Below are 16,006 nucleotides of genomic sequence, written 5' to 3' on the forward strand. Positions count from 1 at the left end.
TTGCACGCATGTTAGCCTGTACCCTCTTCCTGAACAACATGTACTTTTCTTATTCAGCACAAGCTATTAATTCAGATCTTTGGAACTTGCCAGTTGTCCCAACAACATCCTGTGTCACCATAGAACTTATTTAAAATCCCATTTGTATTTATAAGAAGGCTGATCAATCATTCAGGAAAGGTCAAAGTATAAGCCTGAGTCAGCTGTGCTGGCACTTGTGTTTTTACAAAGTAATTCCTCTCAATTTTTTCCCCTTATTTCTAGTGTGTCTCCTGGGCTTGAAGGCATGAAAGAGCAAGACCTCTGCAACAAGATAATGGCTAAAATATTAGAAAATTATAACACCCTGTTTGAAGTGGAGTATGTAGAAAATGATAACCAGAGGTGTGAAAACCTAGCGAGGCTTATCATAGTAAAAGTAAGTAACTTTGGTGTTTAATTTTCAGTATTGCTGTATTTTTAATGGAAGATATTTAATCATTATCTGTTATAAAAATTCCTTATGGATATACCTTCAGATTATTATTCCTACGTTGAATTCTTTTTATGAAGTCTATTCTTTGTATCAAGTGTTTGTTAAACTGATATATATACTTCTAAGATTGGAGAATAATTGTGGATTGATGTCTCCTTACTGCTGTAAAATCAACTCAAAAGCACTTACATGAGCCCAGAGGTATGGTCAATTGGGTGCACCACCTCTTTATGGAAGCCTGGTGTTAATAGCAGGGATACGTGCTTAGGTCTGTGTCCAGAAGTGTTAGCTTACCAAGTAGACTGTGGATTCCTGAAGACAGTATTAATATGTCTTTTTGTCTCTCTTGTTCCTGGCACACTTCCAAGTTCAGCTTGAGACTGTAAGTCCCATATATGAGGTCCTTGGTAACTGTCACCAGTAAAGGAGACTAGTTTTAAAACCTATAAAGGAATCTTGACAATACTATCTAAATCTTTTTATCATTGGCTGATAATTTATAACATATCTTTTACACAGTAGGTTAATGCACGTAGTTCTCTAAAGATTTACAACTAAGAGTCAGAGGATAAACATCCAAACCAAGTCCTTCAGGTAGGGACTAGAGGGAAGGCATCTTATTTCTTTCTCATTCATATTGAGGTAAATCTTGATGGAACTGATATGGGAGGTTCCCTCAGGAGGTTTCCTGAGACTTTTCACATTTACAGACCACACTATACTCTTGTTGATTCATATGGCACTTGGTTTGGGCACTGAAGGGCTATTTTCATTTCTTCTTCCAGTTGAGGCATGACTTTGAAGAAGAAATGAAAGGTAAGCGGTATCATGTAGCACCCAACCAAAACAGCAAAAAAAGACCGAAATGAGGTTTTCTTAACTAGGGCTCATGTGCGAATACAACACTTCGTATAGGGGATAGCTTACGTATGAGAGGAATGCATTTGACAAGAATCTTGCTAACCTGATAAAGAGAACTTTAAACTGAAATCTGAGGAAAAGGAAGAACAATGCTCAGATAAAATGAGCTACTTTGGAGAATATCAAGTGTAGCATAAAGTGAAGGTAATGTGGTAGCTGAGAAAATATCAGTGATTCACAAGAGAATATTAAAACAAAATAACTTGTATCCATTTTTCTATGAAAAATTAAAATAATTTTCTAAATAGAAAAAAAAATCTACCTTAAAATATGTTTATCTGACTCCTATAGTGCTTTGCAAAGGGTCTCTTTTTAAAATATTAAAAAGTGACTGACTTTGTTTCAGCTGTATCATGGATAAACACTTTTTAACACATATACCTTTTAACTAGGGCTGATAAGATAATATGGTAAACCTAAAATAGAATGAAAATAGATAAATATTATCTCCTAAGCAAGACAAACTTGCTGAGATACAAATAATCACTAGAATACACCAACAGGAGCTTACATGCTGTACAAATAAAGTAACACCTGTTGAGATCTTTGGAAGAGTGCCCTGCATAGAAATCCTTGAGCTACTAGGTTTAAGCATGAGAGTACAAGATACATAAACTGAAAACACTGAGGGAGTCAAATATAGATATCTTAGGTGGATGAATATGACTGCTACTCTCCTAATGCAAGTTTCAAATCTGGCCTAGAGGCAGATAAATGTCATCATTGGAAACTCCATGTCTATACTCTGAAGCATCATTCTGTTAAAGCAGAATATTTAATGCAGTTTTTTTACTGATCTTGCTGATAGTCTTACCTCTGAGATGGTAAATAATGCAACAAGGAAGCATGGTTTTCTGGACCTAATTATAACCAATAAGGATGGAATGGAAGTTATGGAAATTAATGGGATGTACCAGGGCCATTTTAAGGTCCATAACAATAAAGAATGTGCTAGCCATGGTTAGATATGTAAACCTGGACATTGTTTAGAAAGCAGATTTTTCTAAAATTCCTAAGATCTTAGAAACATTAGAGATAAGCCAGAAGGAAGCTGGATTGAAAAGGGATTGGGAGGTTCACAATGATATCATTAACATACTGAAAAATAGGAAGAATGGAAGAGCAGCTAAGAAAAACAAGGCATCATTCTTGTGAGCTCAGCTTTTAGAAGGATGTATACAAAAAGAGTAAACAGGCACAGAACAAGTGATAAATACACTACAGTGACAGAGACTCGAAATATCTGAGCTGAGAATAATCTGAGGCTCATAAAACGTACTGAGACAGAGAAAAGGGCTTTTAAAGGGAAAAAGTACTAAACCTATCCACTGACACACCTCTCTGTGCCCCAGTGTAGGAGCCAAAGTGTTGGATGACATTCTCATGATACGCTTGTGGGCTAAATGAAAATTGGGGACCCAGACAAATACAGATTTGGTTGCATTTGGACCAGGATGAAGAACTTTGACCAGAGTGTTGGAACATAGATTGCTGTTCAGTTCAGGGGAGGTCTCTACATTTGTTTGTGTCATTCTCAGTAGTTTAATCATTGGCTTGCACTAGCACATACTTAGCACTTTTGTGAGTGAAGTAAAGCTGGAAGAATAGGTCAGATACTGGATGGCTGGATATGTAGACCATTTTGGGTGTGTGTGTGTGTATAACCCTTTCCCTATTCTTTCTTGCTGTAAAAAAACCCCCCAAAACCCAGTTTTATTTGGGTCTGCAGCAGTGTGCTTAGGTCAGATGGGCCCCAACAGATGGATGAGTCATAAATGGTCTATAATACTATCCTCTTTAGTCCGTGATTGACTTAAAGGTTGGCTGTGACACAGTTCGGGCCAAGGAGATGTAAGGGAAAGTGTGCTGGGGTCAGAGGGCTCTGGGAAATATTTTCATTCCTGATTACCAAAAAGAATGATTTAAGAGCTTAGAGCTGTGGTTGCCTCTGGGTGGAGTTCGGGGTGGCAGCAGTGGTGATGACTGACGAAGAAAGTACCCCGGGGAGCCCTCTGGGGTGATGAATATGTTCTCAATAGGGAAGTGGGTTATATGGGTGTATGCATTTGTCGAAACTCTTTCAACTGTACACCTAAAATTTATGCATTTTACTGTATGTAAAGTATTATTTAAATTTTAATAAAAAAGAAAGAGAGTAGGCCTCTGGGTCAACATGCCCCTGCTCCCATCCTGCTTTCAGATGTTCTTATATGAAAGCAGAATGCAGGGCACTGCCACCATCACCCTTTGCCCTTGATCAGTGTACCGCTGACACACTGAGGTTGGCAGCTAAAGGAGGAAAAAGACTCAGTTCCTCATCGTTGCTCATCTGCTGAGCCAACCCTCAACACACATGCCTCTGGGCTTATAGTTATGAGAGGGAAATAAATGTCATCATAGGATAAACTACTTTTCGTGCAGTAGTCTGTTTCTTGCAACAAAAACATCACGTCTGATGGAATCAGTATAATTGGAAAGTCCTCTACTTAGGTTCATGGTCAAGAGGAGGCCAAAATGAATTGATAATAGTTCAATTAAAATATGCATGATTTTAGTTAACTTCTAACACAGTATGAAATGTCAGTGTGATGTGATTGCCCAAAAAACAAAAAACAAAATAAAACAAGAAACTGCAGATTGATTCACTGAGTATACTGAGTAATATTTAGAATAAAGAAGGTATGTCTCCCTGCACTTGGTGTAGATCAGGCAGCATTCGTAGCATTAGCTCTGATTCTGAGTACTGTGTTCACCCTCTCCTGACAATCACCACTGGTTGTCACTTATTCTCACTAAATATGTATCTGCCTGGGTGACTGTCTTTTACTTCAGTTCCCATACTGCTGATGACTTCTAAATCATAACTCCTAGCCTCAACCTATCGGAAGAGCAATAGAGCCATATTTCTCACTACCCATGAAAAACCATATGGTGCCTGAAATTGCTCACGCTCACAACATCATCACCAAAACTTTGTCTACATTCTACCCGCTCCAACCTTAGTTTGCCGGCCACCGGTCTACCAAACTGGAAGCCTTAATTTGCCCTTTACTCCTCCTCCTTTACCATTCTGCCTTAGATATTGCTCTTGAAACGGGTGTCTTGTGTCCACCCCACCCCCCAATGCTTTAGATTAGGCCCTTATTACAGCCACACAATTTCAAACTGTTCTCCCACCTCTAGACTTACCCTCTCTCCATCTCCTTTCTACCAGTGATAGAATGATGTTCCCCCAAAACAAACCTGATCATAGCATAGTCTTGACTTAAGTAAGCAAACCGTTTGCTGTTATTGTTTTGCTCTCCCCCACTTTTGCTGACAATATACAATCAAAACTTATTTTCTTGGAATTTAGGCCCTTTATACTCTGTCCACAAGCCAAACTTTCCCCATTAAATGCTTGAATGAATTTTGAATTGTTCTTATCTTCTTGCTATTTCTCTGGCCTCTCTTCCATCTCCTTTGAGGTCTCTTCCTTCTGAGTCAGAATTAAACATTATTTCCTAAGTTCATTCTTAGGCCTTAAGTCTAGAGCTCTCCCTGGCAAACCCTACGTCTATATCTAACTACCTAATGCTCACCTGTACCTGTATGTCCTGTGGTTTGTCTCATCATCTTTCCTTGCCCTTGAAGATCTGAATGCTCCATTTGAATTCTGGGACATAGTGAGTGACCTGTCCATCCACACAATCACTCCAGGTTGATGTCCATCAATCACTTAAACCTGTTCATTCTGCTGCTTAAGTATCTCATAAATCTCTCCCACCCTCACTGGTGCTTCCTCATAGCCTCTCATCCAGGCAGGAGAATTTACACCTGGCTCATTATCACATGCACCTGGTGACCCAGACTGAGTCAGAAAACTCAAGGCAGGGCTCCAAAACCTGTATTTTAAAAGGCTTCCTTGGAGATTGGTTCAAGATGGTGGAGTAGAAGGACATGCTCTCACTCCCTTTCAAAAACACCAGAATCACAACTAACTGCTGAACAATCATCAACAGGAAGACACTGGAACTCACCAAAAAATCCACCCCACATGCAAAGACAAAGGAGAAGCTGCAATGAAATGGTAGGAGGGGTGCTATCACAATAAAATCAAATCCCATAATCGCTGGGTGGGTGACTCACAAACTGGAGAACACCTATACCACAGAAATCCACCCACTGGAGTGAAGGTTCTGAGCCACACGTCAGGCTCCCCAACCTGGGGGTCTGACAACCGGAGGAGGAATTCCTAGGGAATCAGACTTTGAAGGCTAGCGGGATTTGATTGCAGGACTTTGGCAGGACTGGGGGAAACAAAGACTCCACTCTTGGAGGGCACACACAAAGTAGTGTGCACATGGGGACCTAGGGGAAGGAGCAGTGACCCCATAGGAGACTGAACCAGACGTACCTGCTAGTGTTGGAGGGTCTCCTGCAGAAGCGGGGTGCAGCCGTGGCTCACCAAGGGACAAGGAGACTGGCAGCAGAAGTTCTGGGAAGTACACCTTGGTGTGAGCCCTCCCAGAGTCCACCATTAGCCCCACCAAAGAGCCCGGGTAGGCTCCAGTGTTGGGTTGCCTCAGGCCAAACAACCAAACAACCAACAGGGAGGGAACCTAGCCCCACCCATCAGCAGACAAGCGGATTAAAGTTTTACTGAGCTCTGCCCACCAGAACAACAGCCAGCTCTACCCACCACCATTCCCTCCCATCAGGAAACTTCCACAAGCCTCTTAGATAGCCTCATCCACCAGAGGGCAGACAGCAGAAGAAAGAAGAACTACAATCCTGCGGCCTGTGGAGCAAAAACCATATTCACAGAAAAATAGACAAGATGAAAAGGTAGAGGGCTATGTATCAGATGAAGAAACAAGATAAAACCCTAGAAAAACAACTTAATGAAGTGGAGATAGGCAACCTTCCATAAAAAGAATTCAGAATAATGATAGTGAAGATGATCCAGGACCTTGGAAAAAGAATGGAGGCAAAGATTGAGAAGATGCAAGAAATGTTTAACAAAGACCTAGAAGAATTAAAGAACAAACAAACAGAGATGAACAATACAATAACTGAAAAAAAACTACACTGGAAGGAATCAATAGCAGAATAACTGAGGCAGAAAAATGGATGGATAAGTGACCTGGAAGACACAATGGTGGAATTCACTGCTGCAGGACAGAATAAAGAAAAAAGAATGAAAAGAAATGAACACAGCCTAAGAGACTTCTGGGACAACATTAAACACACCAACATTCGCATTATAGGGGTCCCAGAAGGAGAACAGAGAGAGAAAGGACCTGAGAAAATATTTGAAGAGATGATAGTCAAAAACTTCCCTAACATGGGAAAGGAAATAGCCACCCAAGTCCAGGAAGCGCAGAGAGTCCCATACAGGATAAACCCAAGGAAAAACACACCAAGACACATAGTAATCAAATTGGCAAAAAATAAAGACAAAGAAAAACTATTGAAAGCAGCAAGGGAAAAATGACAAATAACATACAAGGGAACTCCCATAAGGTTAACACCTGATTTCTCAGCAGAAACTCTACAAGCCAGAAGGGAGTGGCATGATATACTTAAAGTGATGAAAGGGAAGAACCTACAATCAAGATTACTCTACCCAACAAGGATCTCATTCAGATTCGATGGAGAAATCAAAAGCTTTACAGAAAAGCAAAAACTAAGAGAATTCAGCACCACCAAACCAGCTCTACAACAAATGCTAAAGGAACTTCTCTAAGTGGAAACACAAGAGAAGAAAAGGACCTACAAAAACAAACCCAAAACAATTAAGAAAATGGTCATAGGAACATACATATCAATAATTACCTTAAACGTGAATGGATTAAATGCTCCAACCAAAAGACACAGGCTTGCTGAATGGATACAAAAACAAGACCCATATATATGCTGTCTACAAGAGACCCACTTCAGACCTAGGGACACATACAGACTGAAAGTGAGGGGATGGAAAAAGATATTCCATGCAAGTGGAAATCAAAAGAAAGCTGGAGTAGCAATACTTATATCAGATAAAATAGACTTTAAAATAAAGAGTGTTACAAAAGACAAGGAAGGACACTACATAATGATCAAGGGATCAATCCAAGAAGAAGATATAACAATTATAAATATATATGCACCCAACATAGGAGCACTTCAATATATAAGGCAAATGCTAACAGCTATAAAAGAGGAAACTGACAGTAACACAATAATAGTGGGGGACTTTAACACCTCACTTACACCAATGGACAGATCATGCAAACAGAAAATTAATAAGGAAACAAGCTTTAAATGACACAATGGACCAGATAGATTTAATTGATATTTATAGGACATTCCATCCCCAAACAGCAGCTTACACTTTCTTCTCAAGTGTGCATGGAACATTCTCCAGGATAGATCACATCTTGGGTCACATATCAAGCCTCGGTAAATTTAAGAAAATTGAAATCATATCAAGCATCTTTTCTGACCACAATGTTATGAGATTAGAAATGAATTACAGAGAAAAAAACGTAAAAAACAAAAACACATGGAGGCTAAACAATGCGTTACTAAATAACCAAGAGATCACTGAAGAAATCAAAGAGGAAATCAAAAAGTACCTAGAGACAAACGACAATGAAAACACGACGATCCAAAACCTATGGGATTCAACATACTTATTTACTTTCTAGCAAAATTCAATGGCTCCTTCTCTATCACCATGATTAAGACTTGCCATCTTTGGGCTTCCCTAGTGGCGCAGTCCACTTCCCAATGCAGGGGATGCAGGTTCATGCCCCGGTCTGGGAAGATCCCACATGCCGCGGAGCGGCTGGACCCGTGAGCCATGGCTGCTGAGCCTGCGTGTCCGGAGCCTGTGCTCCACAACAGAGAGGCCACAACAGTGAGAGGCCTGCGTACCGCAAAAAAAAAAAAAAGACACATGCACCCCAATGTTCATTGCAGCAGTATTTACAATAGCTAGGTCATGGAAGCAACCTAAGTGCCCATCAGCAGATGAATGGATAAAGAAAATGTGGTACATATATACAATGGAATATTACTCAGCCATAAAAAGGAATGAAATTGGGTCATTTGTAGAGACGTGGATGGATCTAGAGACTGTCATACAGAGTGAAATAAGTCAGAAAGAGAAAACAAATATTGTATATTAACGCATGTACATGGAATCTAGAAAATGATACAGATGAAACCGTTTACCGAGCAGAAATTGAGACACAGAAGTAGAGAAAAAACGAATGGACACCAAGGGGGGAAAGCAGCAGAGGGTGGGGGTGGTGGTGGGATGAATTGGGCGATTGGGATTGACATAGATACACTGATGTGTATAAAATGGATGACTAATATGAAAAAAAAAGTTTGATAGTGGAATGGACTTGGAATCTTTGATCACCTAAGGCAGTTCCTTGGACTTTGTAGGTGTCTAAAATAATATTCAGTAATTCTTTGCCAATTGTTGATCTTAGTGAACTAAATAAGGCTTTTGTCTTAGCTTTCTTAATAAGTTATAACACAGAGAAAAGTGCATACGTCATAAGTTTAACTATAAACTTATGACTTATGTGCATTTTGTGAACTCCCACTAGTATAAGCACTACTCAGATCAAGAAGCAGAACTTTCCCAGCACCTCGGAAGCCTTCCTCATACCATTTCCTGGTCACGGCCCCTCCTTTCTGCCCCCAAAGTGGCCATTATCTTCGCCATAAATTTGTTTTGCCCAGTTTTGAATTTTTTAAAAAGAAACCATACAATGTATATCATTTTATGTCAGCTTTGTTTTGCTGAATATTGCTCATGAATTTTATTTCTGTTGTTTGTAACAATGCTCACTTATTTTTATTGTCTTCTATATTTTATTATATAAATGCAAAATATATTCTAATGATGAAAAAAAATTTAAAAAAATAAAAGACTTCCTTGGTAATTTCAAATAATCAGCCAAATTTTGGAATTGATTGTGCCTCGGGAGAATACTACAGTAGCCTTTTTACTGGTTTCCTTGACTCTACTCTGGCCCTTGACACCGTCTTCCATCTTCTACTGCCTAAGTTACTTCCTGTCATGCAAATATGAACGTACTACTTCCCATATCAAAATTCTTCAGTGGATCCTCTTCACCTATCCTTATATCTCAATCTTGGCATGACAAACAAGGCTTTCCATGATTTGAACTCACCCTACCTATTCACACTTCTTTCCTACCACTCCCGCCCATACATTTGGTGTTCTAGCAGTCACTGATAGAAACTTATCACAGTATGGTTTCTATCCATTGAAATTGTAGAAACCATGTCATTTCAGGCCTAGTGCTTGTCAAGCTGGTGAACATATTGCTTGACACTGAAAATTCCTTGATTAATAACTGGACTCATTATTTACTGAAAATATGTCTATGATCATAATTTCTACATAGTATAAAAGTAATAACAATGAATGTCTTCAAATTAGTTGAATGGAACTGGTAAACATGACAATTCACTTAATACTTCATGACTTCCATATCTAAGAAAAGGTATCAGATACTTCTAAAGTGTTTAGCTGTTCTGGAAAGAGCACTGATATTAGGCTAAGAAGGCTTGTGTCTGTATCCTGGCTACTCAGCAATGTGACTGGGTAATTTATAATATCTCTGTTCCTCTTTCCTGCTATATAAAATGGTGAAAGTCCTATAGATTTGTTGTGGGATTTAAACCATTAATACTTGTGGAAGTATTTTCAAAGCCAGTTAAGTAGTATAGAAATGTAAAGTATTGCAACTTTTTGGGGGGTGGGGTGGGGTGATAATATAGGGTGAAGAGTAACTGATGAAGCCTTTGGCTTACTTTTGAAACCATCTGGTCAGAGATACTTTAGTAAATATATTAATAAGCTTAGAGCACAGAGTTAAGAGTTCTAGTTCTAGAATCAGATTGGCTTAGAACTTACAATTTGTGTGACTCTGGGCAAACTATTCAATCTCTTCTTCAACCTTGACTTCCTCATCTGTAAAATAAGAAAAATATCTGTAACTAATTTGGTTGTTTGTTACGATTAAATGAGATAATGATGGCCAGTTTTCAATAAATTTTAGCTTTTAAATAAAGAAATTATTAGGGTCACATCACCTTTATGATATCACCTTACTTCCCTTTACCTTGAAGGGTATCAGGCTTGATAACAGAAGGAAAACAGTCAAAAGCAGAAAAATAAAGTTGCCAATCAGATGTGTTACTCATGATGGAACACCTGCTACTTCTAGACATTTTTTACTATTCAGTATTCTAGTTTTCTCAGTATAGTTAAATTAAGCATCTTTTTATCTTTGGGAAGCAAGAATCTGATTGCATCCTCAATGGACAGAAGAGTGTAATTTTAGTATTTAATGTGTCTCTCCAGATCTGCTTTTTAAAAATGAATTAATTCATAAACCATAAAACTCTTTGAAGTGGAAGTTTTATGGATGAATGGGGTATTAAGTGTCTCTGTGAAAAATGACTGGGTTTCAGCAAGTTGCTGGGGAGAGGAAGGGAGGTGTGGGGAACAGAAACCCTTCTAGGTAGAAAGAATGTTTTAGGACATGGAGGGTTCACATAGTGGTGACTGAACATTTCTGGCTGGACCATAGGAAGTAGCAGGAGAAAGCTAGATACTAGAGTTAATTTAGGATGGAGTTTAACTAAGTAGCTAAAACTTATAGGAATAGGAAAATGACGAAAGCTTTTAAGAACAGGATGGATTTGATTTAAACTATACTTTAGATTTTTACTTTATCCCTTTGGCACGAGCAGGAAGTTGATGTGACTCGGTAAAGCATATTTGTAGCAAGCTGTTCGTCTGTTTCTGCTCAGCTGACTCTGGTCAGGGCTGCAACACTGATCATGGCTTCTGTAACACACTCATCGGCCTCCCTTCCAGACAGGCGTCCTCTACCAGGAGTCAAAGCAAAGATAAGGACAAAGGTGTACCTGCGTGCTTCCTCCTGCAGCTCCATTTCCCTGCCATTCTCTGCATGTGAACCTCGGGCCCTGCAAGGTTTTCCCAGATTTTGCAGAGGTTTGGCCATGTCTACCACATCTAGCAACTTCAGTCATAGGAATTTTGGATAGACCTCTCAGGACTGTGACATTTGGGGAAATCTGTAGTCTGCTGGAGGTCTGAGAATGTGTATGTTGGCTATTGGGCTTTTGGTCCACATTTTGTTGAATTTGACAAGTAGTATTCACAGTTGGTTGTCTACAGTTATGGCCATTTCTTACTCAAGGTGAAGCTTTCTTTTTTCTTTTTCATTATTTTTATTGTAGGTTTCAAAGAAGAGCATAAGTGGAAGTGTCTTTATTTTGTCAAACTGGAAAGTCAAAGCTATATTTCTGAATAAATGGGTTAAGAGAATCACATCTTTCAAGTAGGCATCTAATAGCCATAGTTTAATTTCTCCAGCTTCAGAATAATTTTAGAGTTTCTCTCATAAGATGATTTAAGTTCAAACTTTAGTGAAGCTTTTCCCTTATCTGCACTCAAGAATTAACTTAATCATGTAAACACTTATATACACAGTTTGGTGGCAAAAATATGGTTGAAATAATGGACCGTGAAATCTAAGCTGCTTTCATTAAATAATCATCAGGTGCCTACCATGTTCAAAGCATTGTTTTAGGAACAGGGACTATATCAGTGAGTGAGAGACAAAAGTCTCTGCCCTTTTGAAGCTTATATTCTAATGAGGATACAGTAAACAACAGGCAATAAACAAAGGATTAAGGAAATGGGTACTTTGTCAGATGGTGATATGTTCTATGGAGAGAAAGCAGGGGAGGACAGAAGTGGTGCTGGTAAATGTCATTTGCTGATTTAAATAAGATGAACAAAATGTTTCATCGACGAGGGACGTCTGAGCAGAGACTTGAAGGAGGTAAAGGAGCAAACCTGGAAGACCCTTGAGAGAGGAGCACTGCTGGTGGGGGAGAAGGGCTACACAGAGGGCTGAGATGAAAGTATAGCCAGTCTGTGTACTGAGCAGAGTTGCGAAGGCTGGTGTGGTTGGATTACAGTGAGCAAGGGGAAAAGTGAGAAGAAAAGGAGTCACATAGACAACAAGGGACCAGATCGTGTATGCTCTTACAGGTCATTGTAAGGACCTGGATTTTCATCCTGGCAGTTTTTTATTAGTATCGATCAGAAGAGTGCCATGATAGGACTTATCTACTCCAAGGATTGCTCTAACTGCTAGGCTGAGAATAGACTCTGGAGAGGGACAGGCAGAAACAGGGAGACCCACTGGGAGTTTATCATAGTAGTCACCTGAAGATACAATGGCGGCTTGGACCCAGGTGGTGGCAGTGAAGATGGTGAGAGGACCTGCAATGTAAGTTAGGATATGGAAGAGCAACACCATAGAAGGCCCTGGAGACGCCAGGTAGGCTGGCGAATGTTTGAGATGAGAGTAGGTGAGGAGGCCAGCTAGAAGAGTAGGGGGCTGTGAACAGAGAGTGGGGTGTTTGCAGTAGTCATTTTGGAGGTGGAACTGTCTGGAGGGATGACGAGGTTTAAGTTGTGTTTATAAGAATGAGTGACTGACATGGAAGAAAAAAAGAAAATCATTGGAAAAGAGATGGTTAAAGGATGACAGAGATGATGGTTTGTTCATATTGATCCTGAATTTACCCAAGAGGGTAGCAGATACTGAGGCGTACAGGAAGGCTGTGCGTTTGGTCTACCTAGTATATCCACATTATTTATATGCTTTGGGCATAAATTGCAAGTATATATACTTAATATATAGGGTTAACGTAGAGCCTCACATGTATGTACATACACAAAATAATGTGATTAATATGTTACTAAATATCTATCTAGAAGCATCTAGATGAGTCTGTATTTCAAATAAACATTTTGTGAGACTGTCTTTACTAGACAGTGTGTTGCTATCGCTTAGCATATCTTTGGGAATTTATTTAGAAATTGTCTTCAAATATATGTCATTCCTGTGCCCTATTTTTTTATACGTGTTGGACTGGGAAATCCTTGTACTTTAATGCTTTATTTGATTACAAAAAGAAGTCAATAATCATTTTGAGCCACAGCAGTTCACTAAGTTGGGGACTAGTGATTAAATATTAACTTTTGGTTTTAAAATTGAAATCTGGTTGTAAAATAATTATGCTGATTTTCCTGTGTGACTCACATGCAAACTCTCAAAACAGTTACTTTAAAATGTTTTGCTCAAAAGGAAAATCTTAGAACAGTGATTAGTTAAGGGACGTTCTCACTTATCAATATATGTTTTGGCAAGTCTGATTACAAAGTTTATTCCATTTCTGTAGAGTCATTTATCATATAAACTGGTGTATCACATAAACTTCTTAGAACATTTCCCATGTCCTTTTCATGCTCAAAAACATTGCATGTGTCTCCATCTTTCATTTAGAGCTATAATCTAAAAACTAATTTCAATACGTTTGTTCACTTTTTTTTTTTCATTTAATGCCTACTCTGTGTACAGATCTGGACTAGGTGCTGGACCTCTTCAGAAAATAAGACGTGTCTGTCCCTAAGGGAATTTGCAGTCTACAGCACACAAAATCAGTGCAGGAACAGAGGGGTGAAAAGGAGAAGGGGGAATTTATGCAGACACTGTGCTAAGTTCTTCTATTCGTATGATCTCATTTACTTCTCAAAGTAATCCTGGAAAGTAAGTGATCTTAATTCTGTCTTGCAGATGAGGAAATCTAAGGAGTAAATTATTCAAGGTCAATAGCAGTAAATGACAGCTTGGTTTTGAATTCAAAGTACTGATTACAGGCGAAGTACAGAAATAACCAAAATTGTAGTTTTAAATTGGAATATCAGTACCATGAACATTTATACAGTATTCATTCTGTATCTATTATAGCAATTTAGTATCAGGGAAGGACTTGAATTCTGTTCTTCTGACTCTAGTCCTACATGTTGTTACTACTACTAGTCTTTTCTATAGCCCTTCAAGAATACTCCAGGGGCTTCCCTGGTGGCGCAGTGGTTGAGAGTCCACCTGCTGATGCAGGGGACACGGGTTCGTGCCCCAGTCCGGGAATATCCCACATGCCGCAGAGCGGCTGGGCCTGTGAGCCGTGGCCGCTGAGCCTGCGCATCCGGAGCCTGTGCTCTGCAACGGGAGAGGCCACAGCAGTGAGAGGCCCGCGTACCGCAAAAAAAAAAAAAAAAAAAGAATACTCCAAACTGGGTAGCAGTGGAGTCATAATAGAAAATAAAAAATGTTTTGGTTTTTATGTTGTTGTTTGATGTTTGTGATTTAGCTGTGTTGTCTGTTTGTGTGGGTGAACTTACATAGTAAGAATGACACTTGTACCCACCAAAATCTGTAGGTTATCATTTTGAGCACCAAGGAACTCAGAGGTGACCCTAAGTTCATCTGCTCATTTTGTCAGATCAAACCTTTCTTTGGATCATGAGCTGTGCCTTTTAGATTGCTTCTAAGTTTGAAGGTTAAAAAATATTTAATGATGGTTAATAAAACAAAGATAAAATAGCATGATAGAATGTTGTTTGTTTGCATGACTCAAATGGGCACCTTCCCGTAGTGGAAACTGATTAGATTATCAATAAGTATAAAGCATTAGGTAATAAAAGTAGTTTTAAAACTTATTACTTACCTTGGGGTACTTTTATGGCTCCAGTTTTTAGATCATAGTCACATACTTACAATTCAGACTACTAATTTCTTCTCCCCAGACATTTTGTTTTGTAGAGTGCTTACAGATAAACATTAGAAGGTCATGTCTGCTCAGAAATCATTGGAATAGATTAGATATATATGTGCCAGGTGTTAAATTCCTTCTTTCCTATTGTGAGGAAGGTTTAACAGAAGATAGACTAAATCGCTTTTGCTTGTGAAAACATTATTATACTGTATAGCCTTTAAGCTACTTACAGTGAGAAAGCAATACTTTGGGACTGACACCTCAGAAATTGCCTACTTTAAATCATTATATTGCGTATATTTGGCAAATAGGGGCACTCAGTAAATAGCAAGAGAATATTTGAGGATTTTCCAAGATTACTTGTATTTGCTTTAGAACTGAATTTCTGCTACTTTCGTCAGTTGGCCTCCTAGGGATAGAGGTTATACTTCTGTGGACCAGAAGTGCCTAGAAAGTAGTATCCCTCCAGGAGCAGCCTTTAACCAATGACTGAGGAGTATGGAGGTATAAATTCCCAACCTTACTCCTTGGGTGGAATAATTCTGGGGTGTGTATTTTATAGAGTTTCCCAGAGCTACCCCCTAGGTTGAAGCTTTAGAACCACTGAAAAAGCTCTAGTAGCTTAATAATGACACCTCTTACTAACTACCTTCTCCCTCCATTATTGTCCCATTCCCCTGCTGAACTACCCATATCAACTACCTGCCATGGATCCTTGTTGCAGGGTCTACTTCTGGTTGGGAGAGTGGAGGTCCAACTAAGACATCTCAAATTCTCTTCCCCCTAGGAAGCCCTCTCTCATTCTCCAGGTTAATCCCCATCTCCTGTGTTGTCTTAGGGTGCTCTCTCTCTCCTTCTATGAGAAGAAGTCTCACCTTCTGCCTGGAAAAGTTGGTTTTTTCTCTTGTATTGCATTTTAAGTTCTTCAAAGTG

At 39.2% G+C, this 16,006-nt stretch overlaps 1 protein-coding gene across 2 annotated transcripts in view; it reads left to right on the forward strand.

The window, feature by feature from the left end:
* The window catches only part of FAM13A (family with sequence similarity 13 member A), a 329,977-nt gene that overhangs the window by 116,975 nt on the left and 196,996 nt on the right, over positions 1-16,006 (forward strand). For both annotated transcript variants that reach the window (XM_082611404.1, XM_082611405.1), the window contains one exon: positions 265-418. In XM_082611404.1, the coding sequence (XP_082467530.1) occupies positions 265-418 (154 nt within the window). The remainder of the gene's footprint in view (positions 1-264; positions 419-16,006) is intronic.

This window comes from Mesoplodon mirus (genome assembly GCF_964341445.2).
Source record: "Mesoplodon mirus genome assembly, chromosome: 2".
Classification (NCBI taxonomy): Eukaryota; Metazoa; Chordata; class Mammalia; order Artiodactyla; family Ziphiidae; genus Mesoplodon; species Mesoplodon mirus.